Below are 17,858 nucleotides of genomic sequence, written 5' to 3' on the forward strand. Positions count from 1 at the left end.
GTAGAAATGGGTGAATTTCTTTTGACCCTATCACATTTCAACTTTGTTGTATATTTTGGTCCCGTGACATATGGAATACCTTTTCCTATGCTTTTTTTCCTCGGTTTTTCAATATTTAGATCCTTTGCCTAACTAGCATTTTGAGTGAGACTTCCCAAATGTCACTTTGCTCAAAAGTGATCCAGAAAGCACCAGAATGCAAATAGGACTCTGTTCCATTAACTGAGCCTGCCTTCAAAAGTATCAGGAGTTGTCTTAATTTTGTTCACCCAAGATATGTATCTAAAAGTCTTGTAGAGAGCAAGAGAGAGGATGCGTGGAAAAGAGATATTTGGGAGTGTGCATCAGTACTTTGGAGTTTCTACCAGAACTTAGACACTTCATGCTCTGCAAGCTCTCTGCTTGGGTCCCTAGTGCCCTGCCTGACTGGTTGGGGAGGGGTATTTGGACAGCACTTTATGAGATATGAATATGTACCTCTGTGTAAATGCAAAGTCTTTATTACATGGATGACAGAGTCCATTAAAACTCATAAAAATGTGTACATTTCTTTGTGGCACTCAATTTTGTGCAGTGTAGTGGCAAATCTATTTTAATGCCCTGACAACTGGGCAAAACCGAATTTATTTCTAGGCGTGCCGTGTGAGGTTCTGTGGCGTAAAGTGAGCAGAAATGCTGTGTAAGATGTTAGTAGCCACACTACTGCAGGTTCTAATGTCAGGCTTATTTGTTTATAGAGTGTACATGCAAGCTCTGCAAAGTGCAGTGTATCAGAGCAGAGAATATTTGGTTAAGGTGCTCTAAAGTTAGCTTACCCTGTTAGAGGGAAATATTGTTGTGCCATGCAAATAGCTGGCAGTCCTCAGAGGTTCAGGCTGGATGCTGTGAACTCCCTGCTGTGCCGTGTAGGAGTGCCCTGGTTCTGTCAGAAAGGCACAGGTCCTTGTGGGGGATGCATCTCTATTTCTGCAGATTTCAGTAGGAAATCTGAAATCTGATTTGAATCAGATTTGAAGGGCAAAATTTGGCAGTGCTGCATGTAACAAAAAGAAAGTCTTCCATGATTTGTTAATTGTTGAAATAATAAATGCTAGAAACAGTATGGCTAATTTAAAGAGATCAGCATGTTCATAAGCTTTTCCTTTGAGAGAAATACAAAACCGACATCTGAAAAGATAAAAAAGGCCATTGACCAAAAATAGATTATTCAAAACTTTGCATTTGTGTTATTCTGTTGATTCCTTTTTTTTTTTTTAATTGTCTGTGTTTGGTTTTGTTTTTAAAGCTTTACTGCCATTTAAGAGCTGTGTTCTAAATATACTTGATTCACAGATAATTTTTTTCACAAATATTTGTTTTTTGAGGATTATGAAATACAAGTTCTTTCACTTTCTACAGCATTTTAAGTTTTCAAAATATACATGAGACTGTGAAATACACTCCATTTTAAAGATTAACAGAGCCTGTCTCATCCTGCATTTAGAGTTCTCAGTGCATGGAATGTATTTATATTTCACCTCTACTGTGGGATAAAGGTTTTGGACATGTAAAGAGGTTTTATAATTTGAACTAAGTTATACAGAAAGCTGTGGAAGAGCAAGAACTCAAACAGTCATTACTCACAGTCTGTCTTTTCACTCTCATTGGAGAATGCAATTTAATATGGGGGCTGTTATAACTTGGAAATTTGTTAGTAATTTGAGAACTTTGTTTACTTCACAGACTATACCATTATTTACTAGTCTCTAAAGCTAATCTTCCACATTGAGAATGTGCATTAAATAATGGTATGTAATCCAAAATCCAGAGGTATTAATTCTGTTATGACGAGGTATTAACATACTTGTTGGTTTACATAAAAGGCAAAGAGAGCAGAGTCATAAAAAGACTGTTGTGTAGCTGTAAATGATGTCATGCATATTGTGACTGAAGTAGAAGGGAAAATGAAGAGGTAAGATCATTATAAACAGCAAGGGACTGCTCCCCATCAGTCCATCTGGCTACTGTGAATTATCCAGGGCTGCTATAATGCAGCTGGACTTGTGCATTTGGACAAAGGATTCTTATAGAGTATGGCTTGGATGCTGTTGAGGACCATCTTTTTCCAGGGATTCATGCATATGATGTGAATGAACAAACTGTACTGCAAAAATAGTCATTCACATCCAAGAGAAAGCTGACTTGCACTGCTTAGCAAGGTGGTGACATTATTAATTAAAAGTCTCAGTATTGCAAAGCCTTCCGAGTGGAATATTCTGATATCTCCCATACCCCACCTCATGATGAAAGATAACCTTGTGCTGAAGATGGACTTTTAATTTATTGGTTGGGAATGTGTGGCTGATGGGAAACTTTCACTTTTAGGTCAGTGTTTTGAACCCAAGCCAGGTGAGTAAGTGACAAGGTTGCTAACACATGCAGACTGTTTGGTAATATCTATGAGGTGAGTTGTACGCTCAGTTTAGCTCTCAGAGGGACAGGTGTCCCCATCACTTAAACCACCAGAAATGGCAGCTTCATTGGAGGTGCCCACAACTGACCTTATTAGTGAGAGGTAGGGACAGTGACTTTTCATCCTAGAGGTGAAAGCTAAAAAAAATTCTGTATGTGAAAATGCTTTCTCAGATTGCATCTGTGGGGTTACTCACAGTCGTTGCTATTCTTAAACAGTTCCCTGAGCTACTTCTTTCTCCATACTGGAGAGGCTGGCATATTCACTAAAGAGTTTAAGGCGAGAAGAATAACTAGCATGTAACTAAATTTACAGTAGTAGGTAACTGGTTTATACTAAAAAGCTCGATTTGGTTTTTAAATGCAGAATTAACGTTGGGTGACAGTGAACAGACACTGAAGATGTTGGTAGTTATGTATTGTTTTCTGTCTGTTTAGAGTAGGTTCTGGTTTTGAATAATTTCTTCACAGTTCTATATTTACAAGACATTTTATAGTTTTGTCAACTTTCTAATCTCTCTTGCTACTCTTTCTTTATTGGGCTTTTTTCAGGGTAGTATTTGAGCATCTCAAAACAATGGTTAATTTCCCCACAAAATAGTGCTGTGGAATATGGAGGGTTTATTATTATCCTTGAATACAGAAGTGGGATGCTGGAAAGCACTCAGCTATGGCTAACATTTGCTCCCATTGTTTTGAAAAGGATTATAGTCCCTTGTGAGGAATCATGGGTCATAATTTGCTCAGCATTTAAGACAGTAAAAACATTTTTAAAATTCCTGTCTTAAGTGCATTGAAGGCTGTTGCAAAGCTGGGGAGAAAACACAGGTGCCAGGGTCTCTTCTCAAGGATGATAATACAGACTTCAGGAAAAGCGTGTACCCATAAAACTGATCATGGAATCCACTTTCATTTTATTTTGGTTTGTTTAGTTTCCCATAAACACACTTCTGCCTATTGACTTGGACTCTCCCTCTACCCTCTCTTTCTTCATCTTTGTTTCATTATTGTTCTGTCTTCACCATCTTTTTCTCCAATATCACTGACAGTTCTCCAATATTAAATTTCTTTTTGCTAAGGGAAATTAGAGGGTCATATGAAAATAGAGGATGGAAATGGGGATCACCACTTAAAGAACACCCTGACAGAAACAAAATTTACAGCTACCTTTTGCTTGCCAAGTGCTTGGATTCCTACAAGGGAGTTGTTTTCTGCTGAGTGACTTCTTTTTTTGTAGTCTTCGGATCACTTATCTGGCAGGACACAATCTGGCATGAAAAACTGTCTTCTTGATATTCTCCCTTTTCAAGGCGGCAGTGTAGATGTCAGTTAGGATATGAATATTCCATGAAGATCATAGAAAGCATGATTGGGACAATCAAGACTTCTTGCTTATCTGAATTTGGCTTTCTTCAAGTTATTTAACTGATTCATTAAGATTAATTTGAATTGTAGCTCTGACATGAAACATGCTTGCAGACCCATTGTTTTGTTGTCTTACTCAAATGTGATAAGCATGCACTCTGTTCTGTTATCCAAATGAGTAAGTGAAGAGTAGTATAGGAAATGCTTCAGGGCAGATGCCTACAGAAGTCTGTTTAATAAGCCCTTCCACTTAGAGTAGGCATTACATTAGTAGGAATAAACTCTCTGTCTTGCTAAACACTTTCTGCTTCTGTAGAGTCTGGGTGGGGGACCTTTAAAATACTTTGGCTTAACCAATGCAACTAGGACTAATGGCTAGAGTCTAGATAAAATCATGAGTAGAGGACATGCCTGTACGTAAATGCAGGCTTAGAACTGTAGTACAATGTTAGTTTTTGCTTGCTTGTCCTTGGAAGTTTAATTTAATATAAATTTAATTTAGCAGAAACTCATGCTTACTTACCTAATTTCCCACTTTAATGTAAACAAAATATGCCAGACTTTTTGTAAGACTATGTTTCTCCCTTTTTTATTTAAATTGCCACATGTAAATTTGCCACAGACCATTCTGGTCTGCTTGGATGATAGGAGTATGTTAAAAAACATTCATATTTCAGAGAACACATCAGAAGCAGGCAGGAGTGTTTTTTTTTTCCCTGGACAGTTCCTTTGTCTTTCTAGTTCCTTCACCTTAACAAATTGGGTAGCTTGTAATTGTTGTAAAGATAAAAATGAGTAAAAAAATCTTACTTTTTTTATAATGCAGGATAAAACCATACCCATGCTTTTATTAAAGGTTTTCATGGGATCCCTACATCTTTTATTTCTGTGTTATTTTTCTGAGTAGGCATCTCTTACTTGCATGATGCTTGAAATTCCAAAAATTAAAAGTAGATTTAGACCAGCATTTTCCTATGGATCCTAAGTACGTTTTAGTTTCAAATGGGATTTTTAATATTGCATATGTTCTCACTTCTGAAATGCTAAAGTTTTTGTTTGAAAATACATTTTGAAGAGACAGAATAATTTTAAATTTAAAAAATACTCCAACAGACAACCCTATGGTACTGCATGTATTGTGAGAAGTCGCATAGTTGGATTTTTACAGATGCTTCCTTAATGGGTGTCATCAACAGTACTGAAAAAGGAAGGGGCTTCCTTCAGGGAATAGAGCTGTTGGATCATGGTATCATGATCATGGATCATGGTATCGATGGTCCATCAAAGCTCTGAGTTGTCTGAACACTTGCCTAAATTTTCACATTTAAGCCTGAGGCTTCTCTCTTGCATGTAAAGAGGGGTTATGTGCCTAAAATTTCTCTGCCTTTTCCAGCTATCTTAGTAGCTGGAATAAAGATATCTGCCTGCTCCTAATAAACTTTGCAATATTTTAACTGTTTTAGCCTCTTCAAAGACCTTGTGAAACCTCTCAGCTTCCTTCCTTTCCTTCCTGTTCTTTCCTTAAGAATAAAAGGCTGAGGTGAGGGTAGTGCAGGCAGTGACCCATACTAAATTTTCCATGCAACTTGCTATCGCCTGATAGCAAGTTTTTTTTTTTGCAGTTTAGACCACTGGGAAAACATAAACTTTCTCTGTTGTCTCCTCTGAAAGAAAGAACTAATGTCATTCTGTAACAAAAGCTTAATAATCTTGATGTTGCTCGAGGTTCAACCTTGCCAAATTATTCTTCAAGGGCTATTTACATGCTCTGGGTGGTTTTTTGGTAATAGTGAGCACTGTAAAACAGATGTGCAGTCATTCAATACTGGAGGGAGTTGCATGTTTTACAGGAAACCCTAAACTCACATGGGATTAGGCCACCTGCTTTGCAAGGACTGAGGTCTCCCCAGGCTCTTCCATGCAAGCAAAATGCAGAGTGCCAATAAGACGTGTGCAAAGTCCTGTGTGATGAATGCATCCCTTTGGTGACTTCTCCTGTGAGTGATAAAACTACGGGAGTGGAAGGAAGTTCCCTGAGTTAGTAGAGCAGATCTGCTGACAGTGTAGAATGTGCCAGCATATCATCTCTGACACCATCTGTTCTGCTATATGTATGGATGTGCTGGAGCAGGGAGGGATTAAGCTTTGGATTTGGGGTACTTGTGGATGGAGTTTCTATTCACCTCTATTGTGAGATGGTTCTGTGCTTATCCTTTCTGGTGTTCCCAGGAATTTATTTTGACATAGTGCCTGTGATTTGAGGGTTTCCTTTTAATAACATTTTGGAATATGCTAAACATTTCCCCTACCTTAACCTTCATGCCATCCTTCACAATATTTTCCCTCTGTTTCACTTGAATTGTTGCTTTGCTCTGGTACATTTGGTGTTAAAATCCCAGTTTGCTTCCTGGTGTTCTGATGTGATCCAGTTGTACTGGTGAAGCACCTCTGCTGTTAGAGTTATTCTAGTTAATTCACTGACATGTGCCAATGTTTTTAAGTTTCCACTGAAAGGGAAAAACGAGCAAGGGAACAGTTAATTAATTCAAGCCAACAGCTAAAATATAAGATTTTGTTTCTTTTCAATTAATAAAAATATACTCATGAATGTATACAAGCACACAAGTATAGGTGCTCTAGATGCTCTAGGAACAGATGAAGATACCATATGTAGTTATTGGTTTACAGCAAGCTAGTTTAAAAGTGCTGTGCAATTTTCTGCTGCATTTCACCTTCCAGCCTCTTCTTTTGGGAACAGAATAAACAGTTAAGAGAACAAGGGCCAACACAGACTGTATCCTAAGTCCAGAGAAAACATATGTAAACAAATGTGTTAAATGTTTGTATTTGAAGTTAATTTTAGACAGGTGTGTTCTCCTGCTCTAGTTATTAGAATTTAAGGTCCACAAAAAACAAGTTGTGATTCTGTTTTCCTTAGCAGGCACAGAAAGTATTAAATTTCCAATTCAAGTAAAACCAAAAGACTCCTTTGAGCAAATAGCCTTTCTTGGGCTACTGATAGGGTACAGACAAGCAGATGTATGGCTTTTGAAATAAATATTAATTTTTAACACTTAAAAATACTATAGCAGACAGAAATTGATTTGAGTTGGAGTGAGTGAAAGGCAGAGTTAACCTTGATATGAGATATGTGTACTAAATAGGATGCAGGTCCCCAGTGCTTCATTAGGCTGCATCTACATTGTAAGAGGCCATCTGAATTTCAGTACTGAGTGCAAGTGTATCCCCTGTGCATGCAAGTTATGCTGCTGCTTTAGTGATACTCATTATGGACTTGCCATTGGTGCCAAACTAGAAATTTACTTTACATCTTCATGAGGTGGAACAAGTTGTCTTGACTCACCAATATTGGAAGGTGTGGTGACTGTTGCTTTCTCAGTTGTCTTTATCCATATTTTTATGTGCACATGTGAAGCTTGTTATCACAGTATCTTGTTTTCTGGCTTTGACCCACTATCAAGAGCAAGTTATCATTACACACACATAAAAAGGACACGTCGACTTTTCGCATAGGACAATTCAGATCTCAAAGGCACCATTTTTCCCAGCAAAGCATGTCTTTCATTGTGTAAAAAATATTTGTACAAATTGGGCAAACCCTATTCTTTTTTTTTTTTTTTGCATTAATTATTGATTGATAATTAGTTAGGGATATCTCCTTTTGCTGCCCCAGGGTTGCAATTTTATTTGTCAGAGACTTGTAAAATTAAATGACCAGAGTAAATTACCAGGTAAGGGGTGTTTTCCCCCATACGTATACACTTTGCCATCACAGATCTGTGAATTGTGGAGAATATGCTATTGGCAGTCTTCACAAGGAAGCTAAGTGGGCATAGAACATAAACTGCATTCTCTTTCCTGGAATTACTATTTCCAAAATAGACCTGTGACAGCAGTAGACAAATTAATGGTGCATTAAGAGAACATTCACCTGTGCAACTGCAAGTCCTTTGGCTTGGATGCCTTGCATCCTCTTTTCTGGGTCTCTCCTCTCAGAACGTTAGCAAACTTTCTTTTGTAATAACAAACTTGGAAAGGAGAAAATTTTATTTATTTATATTTTCAATTTGTAGAGCCATGTAGGGTAAATAAATCCTAAAAAGAAATGTCTAGCTCTGTAGACATTTATTTGTGTTCTTCCTGGTATTCAGCTTGGTGCCTTAAGTCCTGCTTTGTTTCTCTGAGCAATCTGATACTCTGAAATGTTCTGTACAGCTCAGCAGAAAAAGGAATTTGCTTTGTCTAAGTCATTTAATAGCTTTTAAACTCCAATGGATTACAAATTTCCAGGGTACTATATGCTGGCTGTATCTTGATCTCCAGGACTTGAACGTGCTTTGAATTGTTTCTCAATAACTATGAATAGAATTGTTAGTTAAAGCCAAAGCAGTGAGAACAAGTGCTATCACAATAAGAATAGAGGGATGAGGGTTAAATAAAATGTGGATCGAGGAAACTGTTAAAATTTGCAAGTTAAATTGTGCAGTAGCCTTCATGCAGTCACTAATGAATTGCATCACTGAAACAAAGCTAACACTTCCCTAAGTATCATTTCTATAACCATGTTTAGTCCTGGGAGAAATAAGCTAGTTTGGAACGCAGCAGGCTTCAGAAGCCACACACCAGGAGTCATTTCTATGAGGCACAGGACAACTCTTGGAAGGGGACTGACAGCAACAAGGCATGGCCTGGGGCACTGGTAAAGCAGAAAACTGAGCAACTGTAGTTTAAATAAAAGATGTAACTCTCTTATTCTAGATATAGAAGGCAGTCAAAACTATCTAGATACAGACGGTTTAAATAAAGACTCCAATCACAGTAGAGTGCTTCAGCATCATGGATGGAGGCTTTGTGGTAATTCCAAATTTATCCTTCAAAATGCTACAAATGCAATACAACTGGAAAGAATCTTAAATGACCTACAAATATAGAAAAGCAAATCATAAAAACCACTCTGTCATCAAACTGTTTCTTGAAAACAGTTTGACTCAGCAGTAGCAGCATCTTTTCCTTGTCTGTATCACAGCAACATAGGCTGATCATTGTCTGCATAGAAAGAATGAGATGAGAAAACTATTTGTCTCTCAGGAAATTCAGTGCCATAAAAACGTCCATTTTCAAGAGTAACTATTTAAGTTATTTGAAAACTTTGTGATCTTTGGATAAAACTTGTTTTGTGTCTATCAGTGCGGCATCAAGTAAGTTGATTCTATATATATATATATATATATATATATATATATATATATATATATATATATATTTGTATTTATATGAGCTAAGTGCCAAGATCCTTTTCTTCTTAAGAAACTGAGAAGTAGCCTTCTTCATAGTAGGCATCAGATTCACATTTTAAGACTTCTCAACCAATGGGGTTGTTGCCATTAACCTCTTAATTATATGAAAAATGAGGAAAACTCATTTACTTGAGTGGTACAAGGTGAACATTTACCATAAATATCTAAAAGAAAAGATGGAAATGGCTGAGTTTATTATGGTGTGCTTGGATCAGTTCTACAAACTGCAATAGCATCTGCAAATAAGCATATGTCCATCACTTAAGCCTAATTCATGAAAGGCTCATTTATTTAAATGTTCAGATTTCTAATATTTATTGCCAAATTGCCATGCAAGGTTCATGTGCATTTACCCCTGAGTGCTTTCAGCTTCTTTTTTTCTGTATTGCCATGGTATTATTCCTTCCAAGAAGCTCATAATAATTTTTAATGTGTGCAAATGACTTAATGTGGTGCTAAGCCTTTTGAGATACATACCATTAAAACAAGATAACGCTTGAGGCAGACAAATTAGTCTTGTAAACTGGATACTAACCCTATAATGATCCAAATGAAATGCCATCCGAACACTCCATGTCGTGCCCTGATGGTGGAGGTGCCTACAATCTGTGCTGTGAGGATTGGTATGCTCTGGTTTCAGGTCTCTCATGAACTCAGTAAAGCTGTTTACCTTAAAATGAGGAACATTCTGCCTTCCTGAATGGGAGCTAACATCCCTTTATTAAAATGCAGAAGCATATATGCTTCAGCTGCAACCTTACTTATCCCACACAGAATAACTTGCATTCCTACCTAAAATTCATCCTCTGCATATCAACACGGACCTCTGCCCAGAAACACGTCCAATATTTTCATCTCTTTCCTCCTTTTTCTGGGTACCTAGAATTAGAGATTTCACTGTACAGCTCTGCCATATCCATAGCACCTCTTGCTTCCTTTCAATTCAATAGGAGAAGATGGTAAAAGGAAGCTGTTCCTTGTCAGCATAGGAACACTGAGAAAAGAGTCCAGTAAACTGCCCATCAATTCTTCACACAAACTGAGTCAAGCCCAACAATAGTCACAATGTTATTCTTTAACAAAAAGTTGCTTCTTTAAGATTAAACTATTTTGCAAAGTTCAGTCTATGTTTTATTAAGCTATCAAATCTGTCTAGAATTTGCAGAATTCAATTCCAGGAAAGATCTTTGTCTTAATCTACTGGCCTTCCTTATTCTATTTCTGAGAGATCAGAAATTAAATAGTCTAAAGAAAACAGGCAAGAATAAAGAAGGCCAAAGGGAATTTCGTATTTACATTTGGGATATATCTTGTTTATTTTTAATTATTTGAGTTAAATGTTTTTAAAACTGGAAATTTGATGTAGCAAAAGAAGGGGAATTCCAAATATCTGACAATTTTAAGAAGCTGAAGTCTAATTTACTAAAAATGTTTAGTAACAGTGGCTTTGCTATATAACTAAACACCAGCTAAAATACCTAGTAAATACAAACTTGCCTTGTGTATCTTAACAGACATTGAAAAACAAGGACAATTTGTCAGAAAGCTGAGAGAAGTAATGGATATTTAAAACCAGACTAATTTAACTACTAAGTTTTATAGTAGCCTGTGTTCTGACTTCATTCATTCAAAAGGTAACATGTAAATGACCTCTGCAATGGGATTAGTTCAGCTTTTCAGCTCTGCAAGTAAAAGCATTGATTATTCACTATGGACACAAAAATATTCATGGTTGCTTTTATAATATTTTTTTCCCTGCAAACTTAAGTATCTGCGTTTGTGTCCAAGTTTTGCCTTTATGTGTAGAACTTGTGTCTGGAGATGCATCTGCAACCAGAATCTAGCACAAAATTGTTCCTATTCAAGAAATTCTTTGCATCTTCGTGAACATCTGGGATAAGAATTTTGTACTTGGCAACATGTGTAGAGTGAATGGGAGCTGGACATCCAAATCGCAGATGCAGTGTTTACTCAGCTGGCTTAGCAGTTGTTTGGCAATAAGTATTGATAAGTTGTTGATAAGTATTTTTTTTTAATTGCTCTTACAGACGTTTACAGCCTGGTGCAATTCCCACCTCAGGAAGGCAGGCACACAGATTGAGAACATTGAGGAGGACTTCAGAAATGGCCTCAAACTGATGCTTCTCTTGGAAGTTATCTCAGGTTAGCTAAAATAAAGTTTTCTGTGTATTTACAGCACACAAACTGAAACACTCTTCAAGTAACAAAAATCGTTAACAATTCAAAACAGTGAACACAAACTAAGTAGACTGAAAAGTGAGAGATGAAACACTGTAAAGCAAAAAGGAGGGGAGAAGAAGCTCTGCTTTTTGCTTGTCTCCAAAATGTTCTGGTTTGTGCTTGTGTTTCAGGATATCACAATGTATCAGGGTATCATTGACATCACAGTGTTGTTGAACAAACCAAAAACATTGAGGACCTTGTCTTAGCCCCTAACACTTAAAATGCCTTTACACATAGGTTACAAATTAATTTTATTCTGCTTTTAGCATAAACATTTTGCTTTGCTTTTAATGACTTGGATGTACCAATGCTTTCAAAAGTGAGTGCCTAAAGCTCACCTAGATCAATATTTAGTCACAAATAAAAGGTCTCGTTTTTCAAAAGAGTGGAACATCCAAGAACTTTTGCTAACTGATGTAAACTTAGTATTTCCCTTTTGTTATGCATTATTCAGTGGGGCAGCCTCCAAGGTAAGAATGCCCCTTAATGGGAAGGGAATAGCTCAAGCTACAAATACACAAGACAGTTTAGATTTTCGCTGGAGATTTCAGTCTGGAAAGAAATTCTTCAAATGATCATTCCTCATGAAATGGAGAATCTTTTTAGAAATTATTATTCTTTGTGATCATTTGAAAAGATAAGTTTGTTCAAACACATCAGCTCTATGCTCTGAAATGAGCTGCTCTGCTATGCTGGATGAGGTTGCTAAAAGCCATTCTTCTTGGTCAGATGTTCAAGAATGCTATGGTTGATCTGCTGGATAGAATCCAGCCTCTCTTTACAGTCGGGCAGAGAAGGATGATTCTGCCTTCTTAATATTCAGCTACTGTAACAGATAGTAGCAATAAACCAGGAGTAGGAGGAAGTACACTTACCTTGCAGATGTTAGGACAAACAAAAATTTTACTGCGGTTTTACTGCTATATCAGAAAGATCAAAATCAGATGCTTCAACATTTGAATTTTCTTTTCAGGGTTTGATTCAAACTTCTTTGGCATTTTTTCAGAAAAATACCTATTAAAATAATTGCTGACTTTAAGGTAGTGTTAGGGAACAGCCACTCTTGATTTCTAATCACTTCTTTGTCTGTAGCAAGGTGTATATAAGAATAATCACATTAAATTTGTTGTTCTGCAGGGGAAAGGCTACCAAAACCAGACAGAGGGAAGATGCGCTTCCATAAAATTGCTAATGTCAACAAAGCTCTGGATTACATCGCCAGCAAAGGAGTGAAACTTGTGTCAATTGGTGCAGAAGGTATGTGACAGATCTGGACAGTGCACTTTACTTAGGTCACATTACAGAGCAGTCTGGTGGAGACTCTTGGCCACATTATGTTCTTTACATATGGGTGCCACAAAAATCTCTTAATGTTGATTGCTGGACTGTAACTGTGAAAGGACAAGAGGTGGAAATATTTGGACTGCTGGAGAGGGATAGGGGTATAAATGAGCACTAAGCTTAGTTTGTCTCTGAGGTTAAATTGAATTGTCTGTATTTCAGTAGGTGTTCAGATAATGTTTTTTTTTTTTTCCTTACAGAACCATTGTGGTTTTCCCATAGATTATTAAAAGTAAGGAACTCCTTTAGAAACCAGTTTGGATTTAGAAACCAGGTGCTTTATACGGTCTGACATCTTTAGGAGATGTTATTCAGACAAAACAAAGGCTGACATCACTACTGAGTGGCTGGAACCTACTCCCACTTCATTATGAGATTTTCTGCAGCTTTGTTCCTGAAATTCAGATGTAGAGTTAAGGGAGTGATCAAAAGAAACTGGTAGCTGGGGAGAGATTGAACATATGAAGAAAGTGGAGTGGGATGCTATTTACTAATGTAATTGCTTTTTTAATGTTCTGCTGTTCAGGTAGCTAAGTACCAACATGTGATTGGCTAGCTAGATTCTGATAGATGTAAACTGAGCTAAAGAAGACAGCCTCTCACTATAACTGAATCTATGCCTCCCTAGGAGATTCAATTGTTTAAAAATGACAGAGATGTGTGTAGGACTTGTTGCTCCATGAAGATATTTGCATAATGGTTTCCATAGCCATTACCATACCAAGAATGATGTGGCTAACATGATATCAAACTTTTTTTTATTCAATAGCCTCAGTGATGTGTTTTCTGTGTTTTTTCTCCCTACTCTAACATGTCCTTAGAGCAAAATTTTGGCTGTAACCTCATTATGATGATGATAAGCACTCCTATATTCTACTGACATTTTTAGGCCTTTTTAGATTGATTTATGAGCCTCTTCTTCCTGTTTCCAGATTTCTACAGGCTTATATGTATCCTTATTCTGGCTTCCAAGTCTTGATCCCAGGAAGCTTACTGTAATTGTGGATGGAAGAGGAGATTCATTATGTGGGATAAGGGTATCTGTAGAAATAATGGACAGATCTGGCATCATTCATTGGTTCTACTGTGGTTTGACCTAGCTCACTTGGTTCCTTAAGTGTTGTTCAACAAATGTGTTCAGTTTCTAGATCTAGAACTCAAAAATCCCAAGAAATGTGCTTCATGGACAGAGAGTTTGTTTGAATTCACTCTATTTATTTGAGACTGAACTGGGTGAGTCACCTGAGTCCAGATTCATACCATCTGTCTTTTGGCACACAACAGAGATCTTTTTTGGGGAATATATCATCAGTGGGGGGAAATGGGCAATTCCCACAGGCACCTCAGATCTCAGAAGAGCTCTATTGTATTTCAGAGGTGTGGCTCCCTCCATCACTTGTACAGACTGTTGGGGCACCTGTACCCTTTGCTCAAATAAATGAAGTCGGATGGAAAAATATGCTTCTAAACTTAAGCCTCTGCAGTAAGGCTCTTCTGAGAGTGACATGGCATTAAATGGACAGCAGAGGGTACTGAAGAGACAATTTATGTGTGGAAATAAAAATTAAGAATACAGATAGCTGGTGAAGAAATGCTGAGATTACAGAGCATGGAGCAAATGAAAGGTAGCTTCTGTCATATCAGGCATGAGACTCTCAGGCTTCCTAACCAAAACCGGAGTGTAGCAAAAGGAATATCTTGTGGGACAGAGTTGTTCTTGCTGATCACTGTTTGCACAAGGCTGGAGTATTTAAACCAAGATGCATCAGCTCATATCTGCTCCTAAAAGGAGCAAGCCAGCCCTCTGCACTCCCATCTCCCTTATTTTGCCCCATTTATTGCTGGCCACTACTGCCAGGGTACTCAGGCTGGGGAACAGCACTTGAGCATTTTCATAAGGCAAAGCATCTGGAATAGCTCAGATCAGACACTAAGAACATTTAAACTAACTCTGCTGTTCTCCTTAGCAGCAACTGGCATGGGTTCAAATGCTCTGTGATTTAGGTGCTCCATGGTAATTCCCTTTGGAAGTTGGCAGGAAAAAGGGCAGTAACCTCTTTCAGCTTTTCTGGAACTTGCTGCAAGTTGACTGTCCATGCATCCAGTATTTATTAGAGATTAAGGTGATGGTTTTAGCTATTCCCTGTTTCTGGAATTCTCAATCTGTAAAATGGATGTATTAAAAGGAAAACCAAATTAATTATAATTAAAAAAACCCTAGATTCTTAGATGGAAGCATAGGAGAAAAATTCCCAGCCACTGTGATGGCTTAGGTGCAGAGAGGAACCTGTCATGGTAAGACATGACGCTGTGTCGAGTGTGGCCTGATGCCCACATTAGATTACATCCATGTGGGTAGGAGCAGATAGATTCACGTGCCTTCCCTCCCACTCTAAACAGGCTGAGCACAAAGCCAGCTCTGACACAGACATGCTTAGTGCCCTGTTAAGTTTACTGCATCCCCTCTGCTAAATTTGTTACCTAAAGCACAGCGTTGTGCTGATGCAGCAAAGCAGTATCACATCTGACAGGGTATGGTTTCACAGTGTGGGACCTCTGGCACCAGTGGGTGTTTAAAGAGTCCCTGTGCCCCCTGGAACTGCATTCCTGCTCCCACACTTCACAGCCCTGCCTTCTCACTTGGGCTGACAACTGTTGCTATAGCTCTCCTGGAGACTGGATCAGCAATCTGATCTGCTTTTAAAAGACACTTCACTTCTTTTTTTTCCTTTTGCTGCATTTTTCAGCATTGTTGACCAGGCACTCATTATAGTAGGTTGGAGTGAATGCCAGAAAGGAGGAGAGCACAGTCTCCTTAAGCTTGTCTCCTTATCAAAGTCTACAACCCCTTAACTCCTTGTCCCTGTGGGTGAGCACAGGGCTCGTGGGCTTGCCCGCATCCATCTGTTTGGGCATTCCCTGAGTTACATGGATACTTGGAATACTTTCTAATTTCCAAAGCATGAAGGTTTTGTATCTAAATCTACTGAGGATCGTGTTCCATTATCTGACATACTGAATGGTGAAGAGCACATAGGCCCAAGGGGAACAACTGGCATTTAAAATGGGGCCTCAAAACAGTGATTCCTGTGGGACATCAGTACAGAAATAAAATTAGTATTTTAAGGGTCCAGTGATATTCTTTGAAGTGATCATTGTTCTGAGCCTGACTTTTCTAGGCTGTCTGTGGAGTGGAGAGAGCTGATCACTTTTAATTGTGATGCTGAGCAGGAGACAAATTGATCTACTCTGACCTCTCTTGTCAAAGAATCTCTCTCTCCACTGTCATTAAATGAGACTACAGAATCAAGAAGCTAAAATTAAAAACTGTGAAAGTAGTCCTTATGAACCATTCATAGTCCAGGACTTAAAAGTTTTCTCTTAAGTTTTAAAAAAGTGCAGTAACTCCATTTGGAAGGTATTTGCATCCTGAATGAAATCAACTAGATATGGAGAACCACAAAAAGACAAATATCCTGTTAATTGGGAAATACTTCTGTATTGCTTTTCTGGGAAATGGAAAAAATGTTGAAGACCAAATGATCTGTGAATCTGCCACAAGAAGGTTAGAATAAAAAAATAAATTAATGCATAAAACCAAAGCAGAATAAAAAAAATGGGACTAAAACCTTTGAGAAATTGCTTTACTTTACTTTTCCCCTAGACAGTTTTTATTGTTTCCGCTTCATTTTCTCTTCTCTTCTGCCCTCATCCCCAGAAAGCTGTAGCTTTGTGTATGTGAGGGGTAGGAGATATATTCCAGCCAGAGCAAACTGGCAGTATGAAAAAATTAATGAAGTCTTCTACTGATCTGTAGAAGAAAATTATAGGAATGAATCAATGCCTTTTTGTCACTGATACTTTTCAATATTTTAACAACTTTGTTTTCTTCCTTGTCTTGTATAGGAGTCTTTTTTGTTGTTGTTTTATGCTAGCAGTTTTGTGAGAAACTAAAGCTGGCAAATCACTTGAAAATCCTCCTGAGGCACAACACAGATCTTGCTGTGTTGCTCTTTCATTCTGTATGTGTGTACATATGGATATGCAAATCAAAAAGCAATGTAGTGATTATGCAAATCTATTAATTGCCTGAGAATCAACAATGCCTCCTGAGTATTTAAATACATTTATTTTACATTTGAAGAAATTTGTCTTCATTGTATATACATATCATACATCTGATCAAAATAGTGAAATGACTTGACTTCACCCAGGAGGAGGGAAGAAGAAATAGCTGCATGCTCTAATTGACATTTGGTCTTTTTTTGTCTGTAATGGTTTTGTTTTGAGATTTGAGGTCTTTCAGGGCCAATAAGACAGGATGCATGGAAGGCAGGCAGAGTGGTGTAAGAAATCTGGAAGATTAGTGCAGGATCCAAAGGGGAAAGTGAGTAATTAGCCATTTATATATAAACTTGAATTATCACACTAACAAAATAAGTAGAGGGTAGTGATGGGTTACATATTTCCTATTACATTTGTTAATTCCATAGGTTCAAATGACAGCCTGTGTCACACCCTACTGCAATTTAACATGTATCTCTAGTCTCAGAGATAGCAGCTGCTCTTGTTCTGTAAAAGTTGCCCCTGGATTCAGGCAATTTTAAGTAGCAGAGTGACAGTATTTTCTGCTGGCTCCTCTATTGGCATTTGATGTTAAATTGAATAAATTCCTCCTGCTCCTTGCCCTGAACACCAGTGGGCCCCAGGCAGACACAGCTGCTTCACTTTTTGATAAGGGCTGGAGGTGACTTTTAAGTAGGGGAGCAGCTGGTGCCTTCCCTGCTCCACTGCTCCTTTGGTGTGAGGTGACTGGAAAGTCAGTCTGCAATGGTGCACCCTCCTTATGGTCTCACTATGTTTTTCTGAGTCTCTTGACTTACTTTTGAGAACGATTTAACATTACCATCACACTTAAGTGATCTGGCAGTACATTTTGGTGTTCAGAAATTTCAGTGGTATCACTTAATTACAATGTGGGAGCATTGGATTCTGACCTGGCTTGCAGCAGGGATTCCCATGTTCCCTGTGTTATTGGTAGTCTCAAACAGTCAAGCAGTCTTGGAATAAATTAAAACCCCAGAGGTAAAAAAAAAAAAAACCAAACAATTTATATTAAAGATACTTAAATGTGTGTAT

At 37.9% G+C, this 17,858-nt stretch overlaps 1 protein-coding gene across 5 annotated transcripts in view; it reads left to right on the forward strand.

Annotated features, from left to right (window-relative positions):
* The window catches only part of ACTN2 (actinin alpha 2), a 66,904-nt gene that overhangs the window by 10,742 nt on the left and 38,304 nt on the right, over positions 1-17,858 (forward strand). For all 5 annotated transcript variants that reach the window (XM_053974171.1, XM_053974166.1, XM_053974170.1 and 2 more), the window contains exons 2-3: positions 11,183-11,297; positions 12,516-12,635. In XM_053974171.1, coding sequence (XP_053830146.1) covers positions 11,183-11,297; positions 12,516-12,635 — 235 coding nt within the window. The remainder of the gene's footprint in view (positions 1-11,182; positions 11,298-12,515; positions 12,636-17,858) is intronic.

The sequence above is a fragment of the Vidua macroura genome, chromosome 3 (assembly GCF_024509145.1).
Source record: "Vidua macroura isolate BioBank_ID:100142 chromosome 3, ASM2450914v1, whole genome shotgun sequence".
NCBI classification, from domain to species: domain Eukaryota; kingdom Metazoa; phylum Chordata; class Aves; order Passeriformes; family Viduidae; genus Vidua; species Vidua macroura.